Raw genomic sequence first — 26,592 nt, 5'->3', positions numbered from 1 at the left:
TGTATTTCCAAAATTCTCATTTTGTGCACCAAACTTACAAAACACTTTTTAACATGAAATCATAGTTAATGATAACGCCCATTTCTAGATGAAAGGATATAGGCATACAAAATTTAATATATTTGTGGTGTCCTTTAGGCGTTTAGGCTCTCCATTACATCCCAAAAAAGTCATGCATGCTTGAGCTCCGTACTTTTCCAAAACTGAAGATGGGGTTAACATTACCGACCGTGTGGAGCACCACAGACTATTGATCCCTGAATTTTCGATTCTCCATATGAATATTAACAAAGTAAGAGCTAAATGACATCAGAAAGACGACGCAACATATCCTGAAGTGCATGAGTACATTATTTTACTAGTCATGTGATTTTGCTTTATGAAACTCTTGGTGTCTAGCTAATAAACAAGCAAGTCAATATTTGGTGCGCTATTAATATAGATATAAAACCGATAATGCAAGAACAAATTTAGCGCAACTCGATCGATGGTCCTTATGAGACGTAGTCTCGGCAATCTCTCCTCGAAACTACTTCACAATACTAACTGAACTAATATTTTCCAAAATACTGGCCATTTCATTGATTTCCACCTAGCAAAACGGAGAAAAAAGCTGCCTGAGGAGCACTAGGATTTGATAATATTTCTGAAGGATCGGAAATTTCCCAAATGCCTTTGGAAATTTCAAGTTATCTATTTTAGAAATCGGAAATCTGATACAGACAGATGCATCGAAACTAGCGGACGGTAGAGTTGTCTTATGACCATACTTGAAAAGATCTGTACCCATGGCTGGTTGTGCCACAGGCTTTCAACCATGGCATAAAAATTTGTGGTAGAGAATGCCTTCGAAGAGCATCTGCAACTTCCCAGACAGCCAGGCAGCCTTATGCTGCGGTGCACATAATAACATCTAAACTTGTTGAGGAATGCTTCAGTATTCATTGGTGCTATGGAACAAAAAGCATAATGGGTACTCAAATTCATCAAGAGCTACCAATGATAGACTCGCGGGTAAGCACAATAGACCGCAAAAGAAGTCGCACTTCACTATGGCCGTATAATAAAAAAATAATAATTAGATGGGACTACACCTTTCGCCGTACTAGTAAAAAAAATTTATATACACACAGTATATGTACATATATACATATATGTAGTTACTATACATATACATATAATTATTATATAAAGTTTAAAGCTGCTTAAAACAACAACCCCTTTTTATTTTACTACATTGATCAGAACGTGTGTGGAGCATGCCCTAGGTACTGAGCAGAAGCAGAACACGAAGATTATATGCATTAAAGCGCACATGCAAAATCTTATTTGTATTAATAAAGGGGCCTCCAGTAAGGCAAACGATAGAATATTATACTGCTTGATTATGGTATACGAGCTCTATGAAGGCATCGAGATATTCAGCGACCTCGCTTGCTAAATCAAACACTGCATTCCAAAACCTATTCGGCGATGATCGTTGGTGGTGGCAGATGCAGAGATCGGAAAGACAATGTATTCTTTTGGTCAGCTAGTGTGAAAAAGAAGAAACGACTTATGCTTAATACCAATTAGAAAGAAGATGGATGATGCGACGGCTTGACAAAACCGGTAAACTTGTCAATGAATAATGGCTTTAGAGGTTTACAGTTAATAAAATTCTAAACACAACTAAATCATTTGCCAAAGGAAGATAATTAATTATTTTTGAAACACCAAAGACTTTTAGCTGGTCATTGATTTATTTGATACATTTTTTCTCTAATACAGCTTCTCAAAACACTATTATTTTGGGACTTAAACGCGCATATTAGTCGACGTTCTGACTTGAAGAACTTGAAATCAACCTTGTTGGGCCACCCTTTACATCCAAATACGGCTGCTGACAGCCGATCTACATTTCCATAAGTATACTCGATTGTGTATGTGTTTGATTTCCTGGAACCAGGAACACTGAAGATACAGCGCTGCTGCTTGTTTCCCTTCCATGGTGGGCAGCCTTACTCAAGAGCTGTGCAACATTCAAGAAAACTACCAACTTGCAAAAAAGCATTAAGCAAAAAAACTTCAGAATGTTGGCGAAGAAGCAGAGATGCGACGGAAGAAGGCGGAGTAAGCGACACGTTCACAAGAAATGATCCAAAGTACGCATGCGCACTCAGCAACAAAGGGAACTCTCTAGTGGCTTTGGTGAAAAGCAATAACAGCTACAACAACCAAAACAACCACAGTAGCAGCACCAGCAGCGATCACCGTTTCACTGAAGGCAGTTTTAACAACAACAACGCCGTACCAGAGACATCACGTTGCGCAACAGCAGCAAATTTAATCCTTTTTTTGCAATTCCAAAGTTATGCGTATTTCCGTTTTGCTTTGCCAGCGTCGGTTCTGCATGTGGGTATATATACATAAACACACGTACTCGTACAAATTCATTCTTTTATTACCCTCCGCAGTTTTTATGTAGGTTGATTTTTTACACAGACAAAGCTTTTTTTATACATATATTTATATATATGTATTTGCACAAGTACACACATACATCCAAAATTTGCTGTTGTGCAGTTTTACTTTTCTATGGTTTTATTTTCTTAGGTAATGCAAAGTTATATATTTATTATATTAAAAAGTCGTCATAAAAATGCCAAGCACGTGACATTTTATATTTGGCAATGTAAGCGAGTTAGCAGAGGGTAAAAATAAAATAAAACAGTTGTGCATGCTTTTGCAAAATTACGTTCAATTCTTCATACAAGTTTTCGCTTTCAAAATACACTGTACGGTGTATAGAAGTGAAGTCATTGTGGTCTAAATTTTCTTTCGGTGAAACAAAGAATCGCTCCCACACCATGGCACGATCAGCTGTTAATTATATAGTATGTTTTTTAACCTCCTTTTCCATATTTTGAAAGGTTATATTGGCATATAGTAATTTTATTCACAAAGTTTACACACAAAGTTCTTGCTTTCGTCTTCAGTGATGAGGTTCCTTCATGTCTCAGTCGCCTTGTGAATAATCTACAGGCGACTTATCAACTACTGATACACTATTCCGTTTCGTGTGGTCTGCGGGTGGTAAGTGAAATCGGGTCACACTTATTTATTAAAGAATAATTTTTGAGTTATCACCAACAATGGCCGGTCATGTTGGGTTAGATTAGACTTGGTTGGTCCTCGAGATCGCACATAGACCATAAATTGATCTATAGTGATACCAAGTCTTAGTATGGAGAGTTTATTTTATATTTTTAGGTAATTTAAGTAGGCTGCTAATTTTTTGATCTGCCACACTTTCTAATGTTTTGCTAAGTGCAGACAGTGGCAGAGTAGGTGTTCCAGAGTTCCTCTCGCATTTACTTCGTTACATATTGTGGGTGTAGCGTTCTGCACTAGCTTCAGTTTGGGCGCGTACGATAAAGTGAGACAGTGTCAAGTTTACACTCTTTCCTGAAAAGAGATAAAACATAGTTTGTAGACCTGTCATTATGCGTATTATGATTTTCGCGATCCTGCATGAGCTGGTTCTCTCCCTTCTTGAATCATTGCTTCTATATCCAGTTGCAGAGGTGGTTGCATACCGGCCGTTCTAGCTACTGGAAGATTAGCGCCTGCTTTGCCTAGTATATCCACTTTTTCCCTTCCTCCAATTCCCTTGTGTCCTGGAACCCAGTAGATGGCGGCTTGTGTCTCAGTTCCTAGCTCATCCATCCTGTTCTGGCATTGTCGTACGCAGTGTCTGCTATTGCTTTGATGGCTGCTTGGAGGAATATTCTCTGTGGCTAAGTCTTTTGCTTTCGTGGCTGCTTAGTTCTCAGCTTGGAAAACACTGCAGTAGTCCGGTACTTTCTATGACTGTTCATAGCCTAATTCCTAAGCCTTCTACCATCTGCCATTTTCTAGTACTACCTTAGGTTCTCTGCTGGGTGAAGGTCAAGTATCTTGTCCAGTGCTGGTGTAGAGAAGTGTTGCGCATTGCACCCGTTATACGCAGTCCTGCAACTCTTTGTACTTTCTCCAATTTGTTAGCGTATGTCTTCTTGTCCAGACTTGTCCATCATCCTAAAATGCCATAGAGCATTATTGGTCTTACCACCGTTGTGTAAATCCAAATCTTCTTAACTATTTTTTTTTCGAAAATTCATAAGCATGGTTTAGCCAACAAATATTGCTTTGGTAACCAACAACGAAAATTGTGGACTCCAAGAAAAACTAACCTCAGAATAATCCCGACACATGCTCCAAGATAAAGCAAACAAATTCAAAGTATTCATTACACTGCAGTCGGTTCTACGTTACCGGAACGACCTGTATTTACCATAGATCTGGGCCAAAGACATCACTTCAGCAGCATACATTTATGTTTATACTGATACAACAACACCGATAGATGGGACTTTGGCTTCCCCATCTTAAAATCACGGAATGTTTTATGTACTTGAAAAATACGAATGCTGTAGTAGAAAATTAAAGCTGGGTTTTAAGCAAAATGTTTTTGTTTTTACATTCATAATCAACTTGTCATCCCCGTCACAATACCGGCCATATAACCGTCACAGTTCAATTTCGAACATAAAATCTAATTACTAACGTGGATAAACTATATTACTATTGAAAACGTTCATTTAACTGTGTAATAAACTTTTAAAAATTTAAGTAGAAGAAGCGATTAACAGAAAAACCATTAATGGTACAAGTAATAAAACTTCGTTTAAAGTCGCTTTAAGGTGCATATTTCCTATTAAGATTTCAAGAATTAGACCTTTAAATGTAAGTTGGAATGCCGCAAAGGCAGAAAAAAAAGAAATGTTCATCAAATTTTTTCTTTGTTTTTAATTTTGCGTATACGGTTCGTATGATATACATACATATACATGCTTTTTTTAATTTTTACTTATCTCAGTCAAAAATTTCATCATTTTTAAATTATGAAAATATTTGCATTTTCCTCAGCTTCATCCGCAGTGCAAGGATTTTCCGTTTGTTAATGTAACATAATAGTTTTTATTTTTTTACTTTGAAAGAAAACTTCGCTCTAATTGATGGTAGAAAGCGGCATGAAAAGTTTCACATAATTACACACCATTAGCCTCCGGCCTTGCTGCGAGGCAGTCTGCCCGCAATTCATACGACTATCTTTTTTGTTTTTGCTAAACCAAAAAATTTGTATACTAAACAAAAACGGTTGCAATTAACTAACTATAAACACATTTGCTTTCTGTTTGCACTACTCAAATTAAGCCATAGATTATGAGAGAAAGTGATAAAATATTTGTAGGCAGCAAAAAAAAAAAAAAATTATATACGAAAGTAGTTAACCTTAGAGGCTCATAGGCAGTTGAAGTAAACAATGAAAAGACGAGACAAAAAGCAGCCGGAGTCTTAATTTAACCAAGTGACACAAGAAATATGCACTACGCACAATAGCTAAAAATAAATATTTATTGTATTTCAAGGATCTTTTAAAAACTTAAACTAGCGACAATAGGGACAAGAAGGTAATATTCAAGTGGTCATTAAAAAAGGTACGAAATAGAAACAATAGAAAGAGCTTAGTGATTTTATTAAAAATGCTGTTTAAATTAGCAAAGTTTAATCGATAATAATTGTGCCCACCATCACGATTGCCAATGACTTTTCGTATTCGATTTGGTATAGAATTTGACTTCTTGTTTATAAATCCTTATTATTTTTGAAAGTTTCCTTGACGATTCGCTTCTTCAAATCACCCCAAAGGTTTTCAATGGAGTTTAGGTCGGGTGACTGGCTGGGCGAATCAATCCATAATCTTAAAATTATTTTGTAAGAACCATTTACGTACTAATATTGACAAGTGTTTTGGTTCATTCTCTTGCATAAAAAACCACTGAAGTGGCATATTCTCCTCACTTCTTGAAGTATGTCCTTGTAAGTATGTCCTTGCCCATTTTATTGGTTATGAGCAGAATAGGTCCTACTCCATACTAATCACAGCGAAGCAGCGAAACAGCGAAAAAACAGCTTTAAATTTTTCCGTGCGGCAAAAGGAAATCAATAGATAAGGACAGCGTACCTATTTTAATAGTCATATGTGTGTATAGGTATAACGTAGAATGTAGAAAATATCTGACTCATATTTTTGTTACTTTGTAAGAGAAAGAACGTTTCCTTGAAGAGAGACCCTAACTAATGTTTTTTAAACGATTTTTTCAAAAAAGTCGTGTTTGCCGAAATTTAGGATTTATTAGTTTTCCCCTTCTCCTTCTAAGGAACACAAATTAAAGTAACGTTTTGTAGGCATAAAATTCACAATAAAAACAAAACTAAAACCAACAAGTTATTAAAGATAGTTCAAACGGTTTGTGTGAAATGCGAAAAAAAACGACCAGTAAAGTGCGTTGAATATTGAAGCATTTTTATGTGGTGCGGCACTTGCGCTTTTAACTTAATTAATAACGACATTTGTGTATATAAATTTATACACTTCGTATTATTCTAGGCTTGATTGTCATCAGTAGAGCGCGGTGATGTTAGATGTGTGGTTAATCTATTCAGATACTTTTATGTGCGGGAAGCACGTAAATGTCAAAGGAACATTTGTAAACGCAGCTACATACGAGCTGCGTATATAGAAACGCCTCAACTCAGCGACCGACTGAAAATAATTGGCGTTAGAATTGAGAATACCGAATAATAACTGTAGCATGTAATTGGGGAAGGAGGCGTGGGCATAAAATCAGGGACTGCAGTGACAGCCAAGCAATTCTAAAGGCCTAAGAAACCGTTCGTATATCCTCAAGAATAATCCAGGAATGTAAGTTGCGTTTGAACTTTGTTGTGAGGTGGAATAGGCTTGAACTTGTGTTAGTGCCGAGAGACTGTGGAATTCAAGACATCGAACTGGCTGATGAATTTGCGAACTGCGGTCCTCTGGAGGGTCAAATTGTGCCAAATTATGTAAAATAGGGAAATAAATGGACCAAAAGAAGCAAAAAGGCGTAATAAACAGGTACACTGTACAACAAATGGAGGGATCTAAAATGTTTATGGTTTTTAAGGGAAACTTTTTCCAATTCTGAAGGGCGACCGCCATTAGAAAACACGTTTCTCATGTGCGTTTAATAACTATAGCAATGTAAAAATAATTATTGTCAAGTTTGGTAAATTTTGTAGTTTCTTATTTCATTTTAATATTTTTTTATGAAAAATATAGTTCATTCCTTAAAAAAACAAAAAAACCTTTCAAACTTTGTGAAACTTACAAACAACGAATCTTCGTACAAATTTCAAACTCTTTAATTAAAATATATACACAAATTTTGGGTATACAGGGTTACAGCCCTCTGATATAACTCGGTATAGAAGTAGAAGATTGAAGTAGCATAAAAATTTCGTTGATTTTTGACAATTTGTTTTATGCTGCCGGTATTTTGCATTTTCTCCATATAACGAATACTCGACTTTTTTAAATGGAAGGAAATTTGTTGGAATGTTTTTTGTTTTTATTTGATTTATATGATTTTTGTAAGATATTGAGATATATTTTCATAAAAAAATTATGACTATTAAGTTCGAAACAAATAAATTGTAAAAACTGCTCGATAAGTCTCTGTGCTACAGTTTTTCAACGCACTGTATTTTCATGGTATGGTTGTATAAATTTTTCCCGTTATCCAAGTGCCATTTGGAGAATATGTGCTTATGCGCGTATTAAAAGTCAATTCTAATTTTAAGGTCAGCTACGAAGCTGTAGCAGATAATGCGTGCAAGCTCCAAAGTTGGGCTGGACTGAACCCCATGAGGTCAGGCGTACATGCACAGTAGTGCCGCCAAGTGGCAGCAATATGCAGACAGACGACACACGTATGTATGTACCTGTGAAGTTGTTGTTTGATAAGTTTTACACGCCGATATTTTTGTGATTTCCAAGACATACATTCAGCTTTTATGCACATTCGCTTTCATGCTCATTCGGTTTTGGCACGTTTGTAATGAAATTAAGACTCGAGGTAGTGGTAGTTAGGGATTGCTTTAGAATACGCAGAGGCTGATGTTAAGCTTATTCCGATATTATTCAATACAATTTACACAATCAGCAAGATTATTTAGTCAGAATTTTTACTCGCAAAGTATGCTCCTGCTCGCAGAAAATATTGAGCAGTTATACAGTTGCATTCAAAAATTTTAAAATGCTCTACAGAATCTGTTTAAAAAAAAAGTTCAGTAAAAGATATTGTTGACCTTTTCGGTAGATGCATCGAAAACCTTATGCTTTCATACGATTCATGGAATGACATAAAAAACTTCATAATATTTGCTTACTTGCATCCCTACATTACTTGCTGCCTAGAAAAGGTCTCAATAGATCAGGTTTTCCTGTAAGGTAGAGCTCGGGAAAAAATATAGCACGTCAATAATTTGAACGGTTTTCACTATTTTTCTTTTCTTTTTTAATGTTCATTATCGTTTGCATAAAAGTATTGCTCATTGTTCAACAAAAAAACCATATAAATCTCAATTGCAAACTTAACCCAAAAAATAGAAAACTTTTCAAACTGGGTCCGCAGTTTTATTGCGTATTAAATTTTAGCGCAACTAATTAAACGTTTGAAGTTGTTAGAAAATTCCATTAAATTTTTATAATTTATAATCCACACACTTTTTTTATATGGCTAAATTAAAATTTTTTTTGGTAGCAAGCTGCGATCAAGGCTCCGACGACGCCATGGTGCAGATCCAAACTAGTCAACTCCTGTAAGGAGAATATCAAAGCTCTTGGGTGTGCAGGTAACATTTCTCCGATCTGGGTTCAAGGAAATGGGAATATAGAGGGAAATGAAATTGCTGATGAGCTTGCCAGGAAGGGAACTGAATAGGTCTCAGAGACCTCCCACCTAGTCATCGGCATCCCACTGACTGTTGTTAAGGGGGGAAGCTGGTCTAGAGCGCAAAAAATGGGCATATTTTATGAATTTATTTTGACTCAACAAAGGAATCAATCGAAAATCTGTGAAATAGGTTTAATAATATAGCTTTCATGGTACAAACACAAAATTTTTCGTCTGAATTAATTTCAAAATGGCCGCTGTCCAGCAGTTCTCCTAAGGCGCCTTTTTTTCTAGTGGGTCCATTGCCGAAGACGTAAACTCCTTAATTTTTGTCCTGGATCAAAAAATAAAATTTTTTTAGTTTCTATATAACAACAGAAAGAGACGTACGTAGGATTTTTTCGATATTTTGTTTTTTCGCGAAATGGTGCACGTTTGAACAAAAAGTTACAATTTTCACTATAAAGAACGACATAAAATTGTTGATTAAAAAAAAACTATGTAATATAAATAAAAAATCCTACGTACGTCTCCGGAGAAAGGTATTTCGAATGTATTGTCAAAATTTCGTAAGAATCGGTAAAGATTTGTTCGAGTTATGTCTTCGGCCAGTTTAAAAAAAGTGATTTCGAGAAAAACGCGTTTAAAGTTGTAAGTATTGTAAAATCATACCTGCGAGGCACTGCCGTCGAATGAAAAATTTGGGCATTTAGACATTTTTGCTGGCATCCCTCATTTGGTATATTATTTCTAAGACCCTAAAGCACCTTTTAAGACAAAAAAAAATTTTTGGATTTTTTCAAAGTTCTAGACCAGCTTCCCCCCTTAAAGGGGTATTGCACAACTTATTACTCAGGAAAGCGCAGAAGAGATGGAGCTCCATTTCTTTATGTGCTATTTCAAAACCCCTTTGTTCCCAGTACAATATACACAGGACTCAGGAAGTCCTGGGTACTTCACGTCATTCAATTTCCAAAATTATAGCTGTGTTTACCGGCCAATTGACGATCGGCACACAAGTGGAAAAATTAGGTTTACTATTTACTTCCGATTGCAGAAGCTGTGGTAACCTTTCAGAGAAGGAGACTGTTGAGCACTTTCCCTGTAAGTGTAGAGGATTAAGAATTCAGTGCGCCACTAAACTAAATCCTAATATTTCTCTGCCTGTTGGAGGTCTCCTATTGGCATCAAAACGGCCCTTTAGTGCAGCTTGGGCAGTGCCCGAGTGGTACTTTAACCATTTCACCTACCTGCCTAATGGGCTACAAAACTGTGTATCCTTGTTTTTAATTCTTATTAAAAACTAAAATTTTAGAGCACATTTTTAGAATATTTAAAATAAAAATAGATAAATAAATATTGGGTTAGAGGGAAAGTTCTGTCGTATTTTTTATAGGCAGGTATTATTTGTAAATAAAAAAAAACACCTGAGGTGTGAGTCATTGGGCATTTTTTTGTTTAATGCGATCTCAAAGAGTTGTATGCTGAATGCCAATCCCTTCGGCAATTTCTCGATTTGTTAAATGTGGATTATTTTCAACATGGATCGATCACTTTCTTGGAGGCTCGGATCACCGGAACGAAATTTGCTGAACCATATTTGACAAGTATGAACATTTACAATATCTTTTCCAAATACCGCACATAAATTTTTGCATGCAAACCGATGCGTTACTTCCTTTTTGGAAGTCACACAAAATGTTGTGTCGTAAATGCACTTTATCTACTGACATGTTTTTCACTTTAAATAACACAAGTAAATGATGAACGGTAAAAAGGAATCCTTTTACAAACAGGTAAACAAAAAAAAAACAAAAATTCCCAATGACGCACTAGCCAGATGTTCTTTTATTCATCTGCCTATTTAAAATACGACAGAACTGTGCCTCCACCCCATATAACACTTGTCAAAATGTTGAAGTAGTATATTTTTTTGTTCGCGCACTGTAAGCTTCACATATACAAACGCAATTGTGCGACTGATGAGAGTAACAATTACGGTGCTGATAATGATGATGAACAACTGGATGTTTAAGCTGACATCGTGTAAAATTCTATATTTACTGCAGTGTATTTGTTATTAACTTTTTTTCTCTTCCTATAACTACAACGTTGAAAATACTTATGGATCAGCTGGTGTAAAGGAATAGAAAACTCAAGTCCAGAGTCAATGTTCGCGCTGAACTGAAGACAATCTGACTCGCTGATTTGCTGACTTAACTTCAACCCATGAAGTTTATTTCTGTGAAACCGTGATGCATGTCTTGTATCACTTGGTTTTTATTGTTGTTGTACACTTTGTTGTGCGTTGGATAGCAATATTATGTTTTGCGTTTTTTGTCTTTGTTTTTTTTTTTTCGTAGCTAGTACTTTACAGATCCATGTAATTTTCAACAAGCCTTTTAGCAGTTGAAGTTGTAGACTTTTTCTATGAGCCTTTTCGTTATAATGAGTAGCGAGGTTACAAAACTATTCTATACTTGCGTTAATTATATCTACTCGCACATATACGCGTACACTTTATGGTTGCGTTTGAGAAGTTGTAGTTCTTTGTTTAACTTTTGCGGAGTGGTTGGACACGTCATGAAACCAACAATAGATGAGCATTACGTCCATCTATGCAAGTTGCGGCGGCAAGCAATTAAGACGATTCACTTCGCTGACTGGCTAGAATTTACCGTGCATATCTGGCCGGTATGGATGAGAAATAAGCAATTAAAAGACCAACAACAAACAAACAAGCGTACAACAGCAACATGTAAACTGGTATTGCACATAATTTAACTAATGAGAGTAAGTAGGTTCGGTATTTCGGTACAAAAAAAAAATTATAAGAGGAGGCTTACAGAAAAACAGCAAACAACTAACTGCCCTTCTTAGAAAAAGTTCATATGGATGTATAAACATATGTAATTTCGAGACATACATAAATATAGTACATACAATGACGGGTGATCAAAATGTGCTGATACTTGGTGTTTTGTATATTGTATTTGTTAAACTAAATAAATTCTAAAAAAATGTATTAATTCGCTCGAAATAAGTGGAAAAAAAATATAGTTTGTATTTTGTGAAGAGCGTATTAATTTAAATATGACCAACAAAAGTGTTAACGAGACGAACCAAGGCAACACTAGTACACAGGCATATTAATATTTAAAAAGCCACAAAATGTCTAAATTGTATTTTAAGTTTCCACTTGTTTTTAAGCAGACCTTTTTTTAAGCCAGCACTGGAAAACCTAAATTCTACTAGACTGTAATAAGCACCAGCTTTAACTGAGATTTTCATTCACCTAAAAGTTGGTTTAAGCCTTAAGTTTTATAGTATTTGCTGGAATACCTTTTTATTCATAAGGTTCTTTGTACTAGAACACTGTACAGCTAATTAGCTTTAAGATCATCAAACTCTTCAAACACTATTCGCTTGCTCACATTTGACTTTGTCATTGTACGAGGTGCGTCTTATAGAGCGCATTTGTACTAGACCGCATTCACTTTAATATGAGTATCCCTGTAAGAAGTATTCGGGATCACAATACTTTTTCGCTAGAACGATTTGGAAAATGTTTCTAATTCTTCTATCTTAAGAACTTTAGAGGAATGTATTAAATGTTGAATTCTACCGAACTCGATTTCTATTTCCAAAAATTAAAATTAAATTATTTATTTAAGAAACTTCAATTATTGTCTTAGTTTTGTCATAAGGTCTGTTGAAACACATATTTTCTAGATCACAAAATATATTAAATAAATAAATAAATTAGCCGAGAAGAAAAAGTTCACAGACTAAAAGTTCAGCAGTAAGCGACTTGATAGGTGAAATGGTTAAAGTGCCACTCGAGCACTCCTCAAGCAGCACTAAAGCTCCGTTTTGATACCATTAAGGGAGAAGATTTATGGAATTTATGTCAAAGAAAGGAGCACCCAGTGAGCTTAACAGCCTAGTTGCCAAACCTAGACTTTTACAGAGAAAGTGATCAACAATATCCATCTCTGAAAGGTCCCCACAGCTTCTGTGATGGAAATTAAGGGGACAGATACCTGTAAAATTTCGAAAAAAAAAATTGTTTTTATAAAACGTTAATTTAATCCTTTGAGAATATATCAGAAACTTTTTAGACGCGTTTTCCTCAAAACTACATTTTTCCAATTGGCGTACACGATAGCTCGAAAAGTTAATGACTGATCTCCCTGAAATTTTGCACACGTCTTTTTATGATATTATTTTCTATGTAAATTTACAAGTTTTCGAAAATAATAGTAGGAAAAGCCGCCTCAAAATTCATTTTTTTTAAACATTTTATTCCACGATTTTTTTTTCATTTCTTTTTAATTCATATAGAAATTATGACATTATTAAACAAAAAATTTTTTTTTTTTTGTATTCAGGTCGCTGACGCCGATGCTACAATGCCCGCCGATTGAGAAGGTCGCAGCGGGGCTTCCTGGAAGAATTAAGGGGGTGGTAGGGTTTAGCGCTAAAAAAAACAACACTTTTTTTTGAATTTTTTACAGAAATATGGCTTAAGATACTTTAATAAAATCAGTTCCATGTTATTGTACATCTTTTCAATAAGTTTTTAAAAAATATTAATAATAAAATATTGACAAATAAGCCCATGACAGAGTTTTTTTGGAGATATGTTTTTCGAGAGGTGCTCTGCGGTGCCAATCGGCATTCGGCGTAGAATCATCTGAAACTAAAAAAGTCGAATTTTTCAGTTAAAGTATGACAACCTTTAAAAAAAAAAATAAAAAAAAAAGTGTGGGGGGGGAGGTATTTTTGATTTAGAAAACGTGTGCCAAATTTGAAAAAAAAAAAACGGTTGAATAGTTTCGGAGTTGTGATTGGCACCGACTTTTAAGAAGTCGTTTCGGGAAAAACGCGTTTGAAAAAATGACTCTGAAAAATTATCTATGCTCCGCACTCGAGGTAGAGTGCCTACAAAGGCTATAACTTTGAGAGTTCTGCTCCGATCCACTTAAAATTTTGACACAACATTCTTGAAATGATTTACTATAAGATGAGTGAAGAAAAAAAATATCGATTTTGTGACCCTACCCCCCCCCCCCTTAAGTGTACATCCGCCATTTTAAATTATTAAAAAAAAAAAAAAAAAAAAAAAAGTTTATATCATTTTAATGTATAAAAAAACTGTATACCAATTTTGAAAAAAGCATATTAACTTCTTCATTTTAAATAATTTTAATGAAAATTAGGGAAAATATGGCCGTTTACAGGTATCTGTCCCCTTAAATGGTGAACCAAGCTGTTTCGCGTGTGTGCCGATCGTCCATTGACCGGTAAACACAGCTACGAGTTTGGAAATTTAATGACGTGAAATGCCCAGGACTTCTTGAGTCCTGCGCCTATTGTACTGGGGCTAAAGGGTTTTCGAAATAGCACATGAAGAAATGGAGCTCTTTCTTTTCTGCGTTTTCCTGAGAAATGAGTTGTACAATACACTTAACAACAGGCGGAGGGTGACGATGACCGGGTAGAAGGTCTCTAAGACCAATTCAGTCTCATTTCTGGCAAGCTCTTCATGGCAGAAATACACTCGGAGTTTTGCCATTACCTACCAAGGAGCGACGGCTATTAGAAACAACTTGTTCTAGCATTTTGCTGTTTCATGTACGGAGATTCGAAACTTACGCACTTCCGAATGGTACTCACACACTTACCCCTACGGTCGCCGCCGATTTCTTAGCAGCTTTAAATTTGCACTTTATTGTACTAAAATTTTGTAGAAATTCTAATTAGAAAGAGAGGAATTAGGATGAAACATTTGTGAAATTTTTCTAATTTTATATACAGTTTTAAATTTGAATGTTTTATTGTTATTGTTAAACAATGAGCTTTTATACTTTAATTATAAAATTAATGAAAAGAAAAAAAAAACTTTTAAAAATTTTAAACACTGGGGAAAATTTTGAGGTGCTCTTGTTTTGTCTCGAGTTGTACAACCATATGGTGGACTGTTTGTGTTGTTCTTTTTTTTTTTTTAAGTTGTAATGTTGTTTTCGTCCGTCTATTTTACATTTAGCTTTTTTTTTTTAATGTAAAACCTTTTTCAAGCACTGATCAAACATAGATATTAGAAAAAAAGAACACAACACTTCAAATAAAATCAGAGTAAAAACAATGACAAATGTGACTTTGCTTCAGTTGCAACAAGAACGTGGTTAGGTGGTTTGTGTTCGCACTTGCGCCTGTGTATAGGCCCGCATGGGTATAATAAACACCAAACAACAAACATACAGATGCGCGGATACATTACAGCCTGCACATGCGTACATATGTATGTATGCAGTTATCTACATATATACAACGAAATTATTGCGACAACTACTGCCACAATTAATATTGTTGCAATTGCCACAGTCGTTGCCGCTGTGTGGTCTGTTCTCCTGTGTCCGATTTGATATGAGCACGACGACGCTCGATTGACGGTTAAGCCCTTTTTTTGCGGTCACATGAGACACATCACCATGACTTTGAGTAAGTTTAAGAGCACTTGTATGGCGCAAATGCGATGAAACCGAGCACGAGTTGCAACGGTTGGGGACAAAATAAATTCGTCATACTCGTTGCCGCTATCAAGCTTTAGTAATAAAGGTATAAAGAGTCTAAAAAGAGAAGGAAATTGAAAAAAGAAAAAACTTTGAAATCAATTTTGCAGTCACTTCATTGCGCTACTGACCAAATTTGTCTCCTACTGTGCTGAATGTTCAGAATTGGTGGCGCGCATGACTAATTGCTTCAGCATCATTGTGCTGAACGCGTTTTCATCTTTTTGCTCATTTGCTGGTTTTTCACTTAAAACCCATTGTGACTCACATTGCGCTTGTTTAATATCTAGCCATATATTCTTATTAGTATTCAATTTTAAGAATACACTCACATACATGTGTATGTATGTATATAATTCTAATTTATACCAATTCTGATTGCGATAAGGTGTACGAATTTTGAGTTTATGTCGTCTAAGATTAAAAGTATTAGCAAAAGAAAAAAATCTTCGCAAACAGAAATGCTATAAACACCGGAAAACGTGCTAACAAAGCAATGCTCTCTATGATAAGAATATTTACGATAAAGAAAAGCGATCTAATTTTTATAACATACACCTATGTAAATATGTATATAAGAGCGGCGTGCGTGCGGTAATATACTTTTCCACTTTCTAAATGGATTGATACATTTAAATTAAATTTCTTTGTTCTAGTTATGAGGTCAACTGAATATCCCTTGGTATTGTAGTTGGATCCCCTAGAAGGCGCGGGAGTCGAGATGATCAAAGTCAAGCCTTACAAGATCCAAAAGGTGCATGATCTCACACCAAAGGAGCAACAAGGCAGACTTGAGAGAGCGAAGGATAGGGTTTATTTGAGTTGATACAAGAATTTGAGTCACCGATTGGCCACCAGGAGGCAGCATCCGCCACAGGTAATGGTTTGGACCGCTGTAATCGCAGGTGGGCGCTCTCCAATCGGTTTTATCGAGCCTGGCGTCAAGGTAAATGCGAAATATTATCGGGAAAGTATTCTGGAGGTTGCTTTGAAGTCGTGGGCAGATAAACATTTCAGTGGCAGACCATGGACGTCCAGCTGTCTGGAAACGCTGGAAAAAGCCATTGTCCGTGAGTGAGCCAAAAACCTGCAAGTCACATTCGGGCGGCTTACGATTCGTTTCTGGACCGTCTCAAGGCCATAGTCAAATTAAAAGGTGGTCATATCGAACAAAAGTAAAACGATTCTTAATTTTGTAGTATTTTCACAACATTTTTTCTTTGTATTGAATAAAAGTAATTTTCCAAGCTAAATGTATGGCCTTTTTAATTGGTTACACTTTGAGTGCCGGACCCTGTAGATATAAGTTAGGAGGTTATTTATGTAAGAGGGCTGTAGCGAGTACGTGTTTGACTCTGCGAAACGTATTTTATGAACTTGCAACTAGCACTTCTGCCTGCTGATGGGCTAATTAGAGTCAGTGGAAAACACTCAGATAGTTTTCAATCAGCCAAATTAGAAGCACAAAGCGCAACTGGCTTGAACAAGGTCCATCCTTCGAAGAGCGTATTACTCGCAATCTACAATCACAATCTTTTATAAATGTATGTGTTACAGTACATATTTATGCATACATTTGGCAGATTCAGCGTTTCATTTGAAGACAGCGGAAATGGTTTCGTTCCACCGGCGTTTTAGGCAACACTTATTAAGTACACAAGTAACAAAAGTTTTAAATAATAAAAAAAAGAAAACATAAAATACCCAGAAAAATTACTCAAGCACATTCTGCTGGCTGACATGGTGCTACAAATGTACTGGGCCGCAAGCAAAGTAAAGGCAGATAAGACGGCAGGTAATATTGCCAGCCAATAGGACGGCAAAATAGGGTGATGATGGGACAGGAAGCACAGGCAAAGAAAACAACAATAAGGGGAAAAGCAAGCAGTGACAGAAAAAAGCTCGACGCAACGTGCAGAAAAAAACTGAAATTATGGTTTGCCTGCAACCTCACATTTTTATATGTTGTTGTTATACTAAATATGTATATACACATTTGCAGATGTATTTCACATTAAGTTTTTATGGTAGGTATTTGCTTCCTTTTAATGCGTTTGTTGTGGTTCTGTCATACGCGAAAAATTCATACGATGAGAAACGGAAGTCAAAAGTTGAAAGTAACCAAGCGCGACTTTGCATAAAATTATGGGAGCACTTGAAACACAAAGACAAGATATATGATTTGCGTATTAAAAACGTGTTGTGCGAAACAGGCTTGGTTGCTTTTTAGTTCATCCAGGCGAGTTAATAAGACGAACAGTGCATGTAATACTGTACATACACATATATGTACACATGTATATGTGCTACATGTTCGGTGTGAAGATGGGTGCGGTGCGGTTAGTAGCACTTTCATGCCTTTTATGTAGATGAAAATGCGATTATGCTGAATGTGAATGAGTTACAGTGAACGACAAAGAAATCACAAAGAAACGCTAGTGACTGTTCAGCATACTCGTATGCAATAAAAAGAAGGGGGGAATCGACAGGCTTTCGCACAATGCGAGTGTTAGAGCAGAGACAATTTCTCGATTTGTATTTCAACAAAGGTTTTATTACGAGGGCAATATTTTTGCTCATTATAAAATGTTCAAAGTATAGGGCCCGCCATCTATCGTTACGGATTTGAACTAGGTATTATTTGAAGAATGGTAACACTTAGTTGTCATTTGATTTGGCAGAAAATTAGTTTTATTCTTCCGCTGAACGAAAATGGTTGTGTATACGCTCAAAGAACGCTGGGAAATATTGCGACATTACTTTGAAAATCATGGTAATGTTGCAGAATGTGTACGAAAATTACGTACGGCAATGGGAAGAAGAAAAGCACCGAAGGAAGCGTATGTGCTTCTGATATCGTTTGGCCACCTCGGAGCTGCGATTTGACGCCGTTGGATTATTATCTTTGGGGTGCCGTCAAAGACCAGTGTTATGCCAACAAACCAGCAACAATTGATGCACTGAAGACCAACATACGCGATGTCATAGCTGAAATACAGCCGCATACAATCGAAAATGTGTTGAAAAATTGGACCGATCGTATGGGATGGTGCATGGCTAGCCGAGGCAGCCATATGAATGAAGTTGTGTTCCATCATTAACCGGAAGGATTGTACTTCAAAATAAAAAAAAAACAGATTGGAAAAATATTGACTAGTTTCTTTTTTATAGCATTTGTAATTCCGTAGTTATATGGCGGACCCTGTATATAATATACATACATATGTATACTAATAGTAAGTTAGAGGTACAATAAGCCATTAATGAATGCAGTTTCGAATGGAGCTTGTCGTGTAGTTGTAGCCTTTATACGTGTATGTGTGCGTGTTTGAGCTATTCTTTTATTTATTTTCATTTGCTTTTACTATACTTTGTGCTTAATCGCTTCGTATAAATTATTGTATTCGCTACATACTCACTTATACTTTCATAGGTATGGCTTGGTGATAGTTAAATAAATGTTTCATCTCATTAATACTTCACTATACAAACACGTTTTTATTTATTATTGAATGCAATCATTTCACTGTGCCTTTGAAAGTGTCAAATGTGGAGCAAACAGTAAATGCATGGCATTCCTATTTAAATCTAAAGGGGTATGTGAAAACGTAGGCGAAGTTTAATTAGTAATGATACCTAAACTATTTTGTCAGCTTTTTAGTTATCTAAATTCGATTTGCAGCGACCCAAAGACTTTTGATGGATTATTTGTCGATATTAGTATAAAAATGTTAGGGTAGATAGCAATGAGCCGATTAGGCGCCAGATTGATTTTATATTAGATTAAAAAAAAAAATTTAAATGATTTGATGAACAAAATTGGAGCGAATTCCTTTCGATATTATACACAAGTAAGTGAGCATGATAAGTAGGTCGGTAGACAGGTATAAGTGGCAATCAGTCTCTAGACCAACTCACTTAAACTGTTGCCGATACATTGTGATACCACAGGAGCAGTTTTACCTGCTACTCCTCGCTAAACCATTTAGTTTTAAGCGCAAACCCATTGATATGTCTGACACTTATGTATATCCCTAAGGTTATCAGTATAATTTAGATCTGATGAACCAAAGTGTCTAAACCTAGTGGCATGCCACGCAGAACAGTAACATAGAAGGTGTCTAACGTACGCTTCCTCGTTTCCACGACAGTCGGTTCTACGTTACCGAAACGACCCGGATTTATATCCGGCCAAGGACTGTCACTCCAGCAGCATTCACCGTATGTAAGTATGGGGAATGTTTATGCTGCTACAACAACTACAACAACAACGTACGCTTCCTCTCCTCAATCTTGCAGCTTCTGCAATAGTTAAAATGAGATACCTTCAATCTTTGAGCATGTCGATCTATGATGTAGGTCAGCATTATACCAGAACATTTCTAACTGCTCATTTGGCAGACAATTTTGAAAAAAACATTAACATTAACAATTTTGAAAAAAAACAAAAACACCTTACGGTTTACGTTTAAAAACTGGACAACAAGTATTTCATGCCAAATTAACATATTCTTAAGTATCCGTATTTCGAGTCGCCATGGTTTCTAAATCTAACAAGTACTGACACTACACAGAGACAACAAAAATCAAACTACATCTTAAAATATCCGCACAAAAAAAAAATTCTACCCGAAAAAGCCTTCACATATCGTAATCTAAAAATTATTCAAGAAACCTATTTTTAGTCTAAAATTCTAGCAGAGCTACCCGGCTAAGTTAGTAGTAAGCGCTAAGAAATCAGACAAGTTTTAGCAGTTTTTTCACTGATTAATTTTGCCGCATGAAAGCATGAAGATATTTTGGAATTATATAGGTTTTAAATTTATGAAATCAAAAACTAAAAAAAAAAGTGGTTTAATGAAATGATGGGAAGGAAAAACAAAAAAAAAAGGGTGGTATTATAACTATGGCGTTCTTACTACTGAAATTTACCAAATTTTTAAAAGGGCGGAACAGCTGGTAATTTTGAACTGTTGTGTAGTGTATTTTGTTGCTGCTTTGAGCTAATCAGCTCTAAAATCGACCAATGAAAATGAGCTCTGCGCCAATCCTTGGGAACTGGCTGTAGTTTCATCATCATCACCGCCAGGGTCGAGAATTACTATAAGTCACTCTGATCAGACCGCCGTTTTTCTCATGGATATAAAGGGTTTTTTAATAAGAAGTGTTATTTTGATATTTAAAGAAAAATGCTATTTTTTTATACAAATGATCGGATATTTATTTCATTATAAAGAGGAAGGTATGCCGTTAATAGTGGAAAATAACATCAGGCAAATGACCACAACGACCACGCTTACAGGCCAATATCCTTTTCATGAAATTTTCCATAACCGCATTGCAAAGTGGCTGCCCTATGTCCTCGATAGGCTCACGAATTCCATCTTTGAGGTCTTGAATTGGCCCTGGGCTGTTGACGTAGACCTTCTCTTTCACGTGGACCCAAATGAAAGAAGTCACAAGATGTTAAACCACAAGATCTCGGTGGCCAATTGTGATCACCTCTTCGAGAGATAACACAATCCCGAAACTTTTCCCGTAAAATATCAATGGTTTCGTTGCTTGCGTGACACGTAGCGCCGTGTTGTTGCAAATAAACGTTGTCTAGATCAATACCATCCGATTCCGGCCATAAAAAATCGTTGATAATCTCTCGATAGCGCAATCCATTCACCAATAACACCTGTTATTGGAAAACCCTACACTCCATTTCAGCTGAAATTTTGAAAAGTTTTCTTTTGTTTTTGATGTTAATGTTTGGTGCATCTCCTTTTGTATTTATGCCACAGCTTCTGAAAACGTTTAACCGCACGAACAACCAAGGAACGAGTTTTTCTAAGGTTACAGAGTTGCTATTGTATTCACTTATTCTAGGAGACCAGTTTATGGGGTGCAGTGGTTCAAATTCAGTCAAAGCAGACACTGTAAGAAATCTCATCAACATTCATACACAGAAAAACATCATTCATTCATTTGATTTCGGCGTTTTGTTTTTTACTGTTTTAATTCATTCCAGTTTTATCAGGATGAAGTATGTATAGTCAAATATCCCAGGAGTCAACCAACTAACAACTGAAAACACAAAACCAACAATGTCATATAAACACCCGAACAGCCCAAAAACATGCTGAACAGGCCTATTTGCAAACGCGCTGAACTTACTTGTTTGCAAAGCACTGTGTTCGCTTTACCATAATATTCCGTCCATTCATGAAACCCACTCATAAAACAATAACAACACCGATTCACTAACACACATTTAAACATCAAGAGTAGAGCAATACCAGCAACTCCAGCGCATGCACGGAAAATTCATTCATAAAGGGACGGAGGGAAATAGCAAAGAAACAACTAAACAACCAAGCAGAAACATCGTTCCACTGTCGGCAGTTGGTTAAAAGCAGCTGCATTTGTATAGGAATTCATTGCCGTTCCATTATCACCACCAATAAAGACAACAAAAGCAATGGAAGAGAACACATGCCAGCATATTGCAAGTGGGAAAGAAACGACTAGATGCTTGCGCGACCGTCACTGAATGTTTCTTATTCTTCTAGTTCGCTATCATTCACATTCGGTAGCATTTTGGCAACCTTTCACCCACAAAATTCACCGCCAATTCTTTATATGCAAACATTTTAATACAAAATAGGTACGTTTCATCATTCCAAAACGAAATCTGCAGAACGCAAAATGTTTAATCTAGAAAACGAACGAGCAAAACTAAGATTACTAACAAACACACACGTACATACATCACGCATCGGCCGCGACCACCAACAACATTTCAATGCACACACGAATTTTCAGCATAAAAACGAAGGCATATATACAAATTCAATTTGCCTTAGAACACCTGAGCCGGTATTGCACTTTTACTTATAATTTTATAACAATTTGCACAAAATTTACATACCAATTTTTACTTTTAATTGCTCTTCAATTCGTACTTCGCGTGTATTATCGGCCATGTTGGATCCATAACTAATGCTTGCATGTTCCACACTGTGGTCGTCTCTTTCCTCGTATTTCTTTTTCAGGTGCATTTCGTTTATTCTCCAGTTCCGGACAATTCCGTGTTCGTTATTCGTTAATCGAGGGAAATTTGAGCACACTTTAGCACTTCAGAGTTACCGTTTTTTGTTTATTTTACGCCGAAATGTGAAATCGAGTTGTGCGTAGCACCAAATACACTATTTTTTTTAAATTAATGGTATTACAAAAATAGTTCACAGTTTCGTTGTTCCACATTTCTGGTTAATCTGAAATTTTATTAATCAGCAATTCTAAAATTAAATTGATGTAGCTTTTATATATTAAAATATTTTTGAGAGAGTAATAAATATTAGACAGCTACAACGGAAAAAATTATACTAATGTTGCTTTTAGCGGACCTTTGCGCGAAAAATGTGTCGTAATAACTCGAATTCATTTAGTACTATTCTAAACAATTTTTTGATTACGTAAGAGATATTTAAATTTTTTTAAATAACGTTGGCAATCTCTGTAAGTTAAAAATTTAAATCATTCACAATGGATAATTTGTGCATAAGAATGCTTTTGTTAAAATGTAAATGTTTCGATAAATTAAAAGTAATAAAGTCGTTATATTTACTGCTTTCTCATTAATAATGATTATCTTTTTTATTTCTTATTTTTTGTTTAAAAGTATATTTAATTCCCGAAGTAATATATATTTTGTCCAATATTAAACTCACAGTTTTCCCAAATCCATAAAACAAAACAGTTTTGAAAACTTTTTAGAAAAACCAAAAAAACTGGATGGGTATTTCATTCAATCGGCATGAGTAAGAGTTGTAGTAAATTATTTTGCCCAGAAATTAACTAGCATATATTTAAGGCAGTGTATTAAATTTTATAAAAAGAAAGAAATACTTCAATGTCTGGCATTTGCATATAAAAGTCACATTTCACATAAAAAAATAGAATACTATTCGTTTAGAAACCAGTTTTACAGACTGGGAAATTTTCGAATCCATGCCCACCGTTCATAAAATGCAACAGCCAATAAGCCATAAAACGCATTGAAAATGAAACAGTTTGTGGCAACGTAAAGGAATCGAAGAGGAAATCCTTTTGCATTATATACAAACACAACTATAATGCACCAGCGCTGCTGTAAAATAACATTTTGCCTTTTGAATTTATGTTAAATCTGTATGAACGCTTTCTTAAACCTAACCATAAGTTTTTTGTTGTCCAATGCTTTGCGCGCACTATAGTAAGAGTGAGATGGGACATAAACGAGTTTGTCTTGCTTGTTTGCATAGATAGCTCAATCGGGGGCACGTCACAGAGGAAATGGGGAAATTCGTGTTCATTCATAAAATCGGTTTTCCTGCTATTTGTTTTTGGTAATATTAAGTGTATACTTGTATTCACATTGCGTGCGCAAGTACGTGTAGATACCCAAATATGTGTTTGTTTGCACAAGCGAATGTGTATGTATGAATGAATATATTCGTTGCCTGTATTTTCGGCATTTCGGCACAATTGTGCGTAGTCGTTTCCTTTGCTACTGAAATCTCTGGTGTTGTTATGCGTGAATACATACATATATACACTGTCCCGTCACCTTATGAATATACACATTAGTGCTTGTAATTTAATTTTTTTTGGTACACGTCTCAGACCTTCTTCATGAATTGAAACCATGAATGAATGGTAACAGGAAAAAAAGACAAAAAAAAAAAGGCGAGTGTTTTTTCGATGACACAGGCTCGCGATTTAGGCTGTTGGCCAGAAGCTTGTTTACGGAATTGCATAATTATCACAAATTGGCTGATCGAAAAAACTGTTGACCTAAGTTGGTGGTAAAAGGCGTAGGTCATAGACCACTATCGCCAATGGCTCAATTAGTTGTAAGCATATCGAAGTGTATCTGTATTTTTAATATGTATCTGAACTACAAGTTCGCATACATATATGCGTATGTATAAAGGTATATATGCATACAAATTAGTCCACTGTTCATGCTTGACTTTTTTGTATTAAGACTTTTCTAGCAAAACACGATTTTATTTAAGTATATCACCACACATCTTTCCAAAGTATGAGTATTTAGCACCAACCACTTTTTAATTGCATAAATCCAAATGAATTCAAGAATTGAGTCCAAATATATCAAGAATTAAATAGTTTACATATTTGCTCACTTTTTATTAATTATTAGTTCGTTTCATATGTTTTTTCTCCAAAAAAAAAATCCACAACTACACACTTCCTTTATATTGGATTTGTCAATTTTAAAATATTCACTTCCGGTGTCTGCAATGCGATCTACTTTTCACTAAGAACCAGAAAATACATACTCTTACAAGCAAACCGACGGAATCGGAGACGTCAGAGGACGTTGCTGGTGCACAAGTTTCATTTAGCCGCAGAGCGAATGACCGTTGAAAAAAAATTACTTAAAACACGAAATTATTTCAACCGTGACATCACAAACGAACAACCATTACCACAGACGATTTCTTTACTACTACTTTTTGTGTACGACCATCGTTAAACAAGTTGGAGCTGCTTACCGACTACGAAACCGGCTGCTTGTTGTTATTCCTATCACGCAGGGTTGCATGCTCAAGTGAACGTTAGTATACCTAACTTTGCAGAGTAATTCTATAGATGTGTATATCTACATATTTAAGTCATGGAAGTAATCCACGTAATCACTTGGGCATCGTTAATATTTCAAAACCGTGTTTTCATTATACCTACGTATGCACCGTTTCTGACGTTAGACTTAAATTTCCACCCAAGTAAGTATAATTTTTACTTACACTAAACCCCTGTTGCAACCCTGTTGTCCAATAATATGTGGTGTACACTGACAACTTTTCCTATGAAAAAATTGAATAAAATACGTTATCGCAAGGCAAATCTATTCAAGGTGGTATCGCTAAATCAGCTGATTTGTTTTTTTCTTTCGCCGTGTCCATTTGGCTGTCACCCCATAATGGAACAAGGCGAATCCGTTCTTTGTTTTCTATTTTGCCAATACTTTAATTGACAATCAAACGAACAAAAAATTGTTGTTGGTCTAGTGCCACCACCGTTAATGAATGCGTCTTGCGTAGTTGTATACAAATTTGTTATTTTACAGATGGCAAATAATTTTCGAAAAATACTTACTACTCAATTTTGTTTTAGCAAATTTTTCACATACAGCGCAGCGAGGAATGCTGGCAAGACGCCACGGTTTTAGATTCATGGCCCATGCTGACAGGTCAGTGGTCGGAAAAATTGTAGATAAGACTGTATTAGTGAGTGCAGAATACCGACATTGTATTAGTGATATAAAAAACAGGAAAGGAGGAGGTGAATTCGGTCCGAACAGAAGTTTATTTACTTGAAGAAAATTGAATTGGTAGCTTTGACCATGAAAACTAGGCACAAAGACAAAAAAAAAAAATAAATGATTCCATGATAGGAGTCTCATGATAATTCTATTATTTTCGAACAAAAAAAAATCTTTGTAATTAATATCATTCATCACAATTTTTATAATGAAAAGAAATCGAAGAAAATCGATTTCTTAGCTTTAAAAGCAGTAAAAATGGTATTGGTCAATGAAAAAACCGCAATAATCGCACAAATTGCACGACAGCGCCGCCTATCGCGTATTTTAGGCGGAAATACACAGTTAGGTACCAAAACTTCCCGGAAAAAGCCATTGTCAAAGGTAAAAAGAAATACAGGTAGCCCTTCTTCTTCCCCGGTGTGTTAAAAAATAACTTTTTAACATTAAGTTTCAATACCAAGACATGTTCGATAAAGATAAAAAAATGTTCAAGAGGAAATTTATTTCTTTAGAAGAAAAGATACAAATCTGGGCTCATCTTTTAAAAGGAGGAAAAGCATCTCGCATTGGAAAAATCCTTAATTTGAATGAAGCAAGAGCCCAGACTATCAATAAAAATGAAAAAGAAATGAAAAGTGTAGTTGCTGCAGGATCATTGACTTCTGCAAATCGTGCAGCTCGTCCCCGGGCGTCAATAACTGAGAAAATGGAAAAGGCACTCAGCATTTAGATTGATGATTACTGTAAAAAAAAAGTTCTATTAGATGGCAATATCAGCAAAAACAAAAGGCACTAAAAATTTCCAAATATCTTAACGAGCAAGAAATGAAAAGAGGATTCTCTGTCAACTCAGATTTTGTGGCAAGTAAAGGTTGGTTCCAAAAATTCAAAA

The 26,592-nt window shown here is 35.7% G+C and overlaps 1 protein-coding gene across 3 annotated transcripts in view; it reads right to left on the bottom strand.

The window, feature by feature from the left end:
• LOC129240905 (GTPase-activating protein) overlaps positions 1 to 24,851 on the bottom strand; it is a 57,522-nt gene extending 32,671 nt beyond the window's left edge. The window contains exons 1-2 of one of the 3 annotated variants that reach the window (XM_054876974.1): positions 24,712 to 24,851; positions 22,296 to 22,641 (exon numbers count right to left, since the gene is read on the bottom strand). In XM_054876974.1, the coding sequence (XP_054732949.1) occupies positions 22,296 to 22,425 (130 nt within the window). In that variant the 5' untranslated portion in view covers positions 22,426 to 22,641; positions 24,712 to 24,851. Of the gene's footprint in view, positions 1 to 2,753; positions 2,818 to 22,295; positions 22,642 to 24,711 lie in introns of those variants that run through there. The other 2 variants (XM_054876975.1, XM_054876976.1) reach the window with 2 other exon arrangements.
• Positions 24,852 to 26,592: the final 1,741 nt, after the last annotated feature.

This window comes from Anastrepha obliqua, chromosome 3, assembly GCF_027943255.1.
Source record: "Anastrepha obliqua isolate idAnaObli1 chromosome 3, idAnaObli1_1.0, whole genome shotgun sequence".
In the NCBI taxonomy this organism is placed as follows: Eukaryota; Metazoa; Arthropoda; class Insecta; order Diptera; family Tephritidae; genus Anastrepha; species Anastrepha obliqua.
This window is presented reverse-complemented; position numbering and strand designations above follow the sequence as displayed.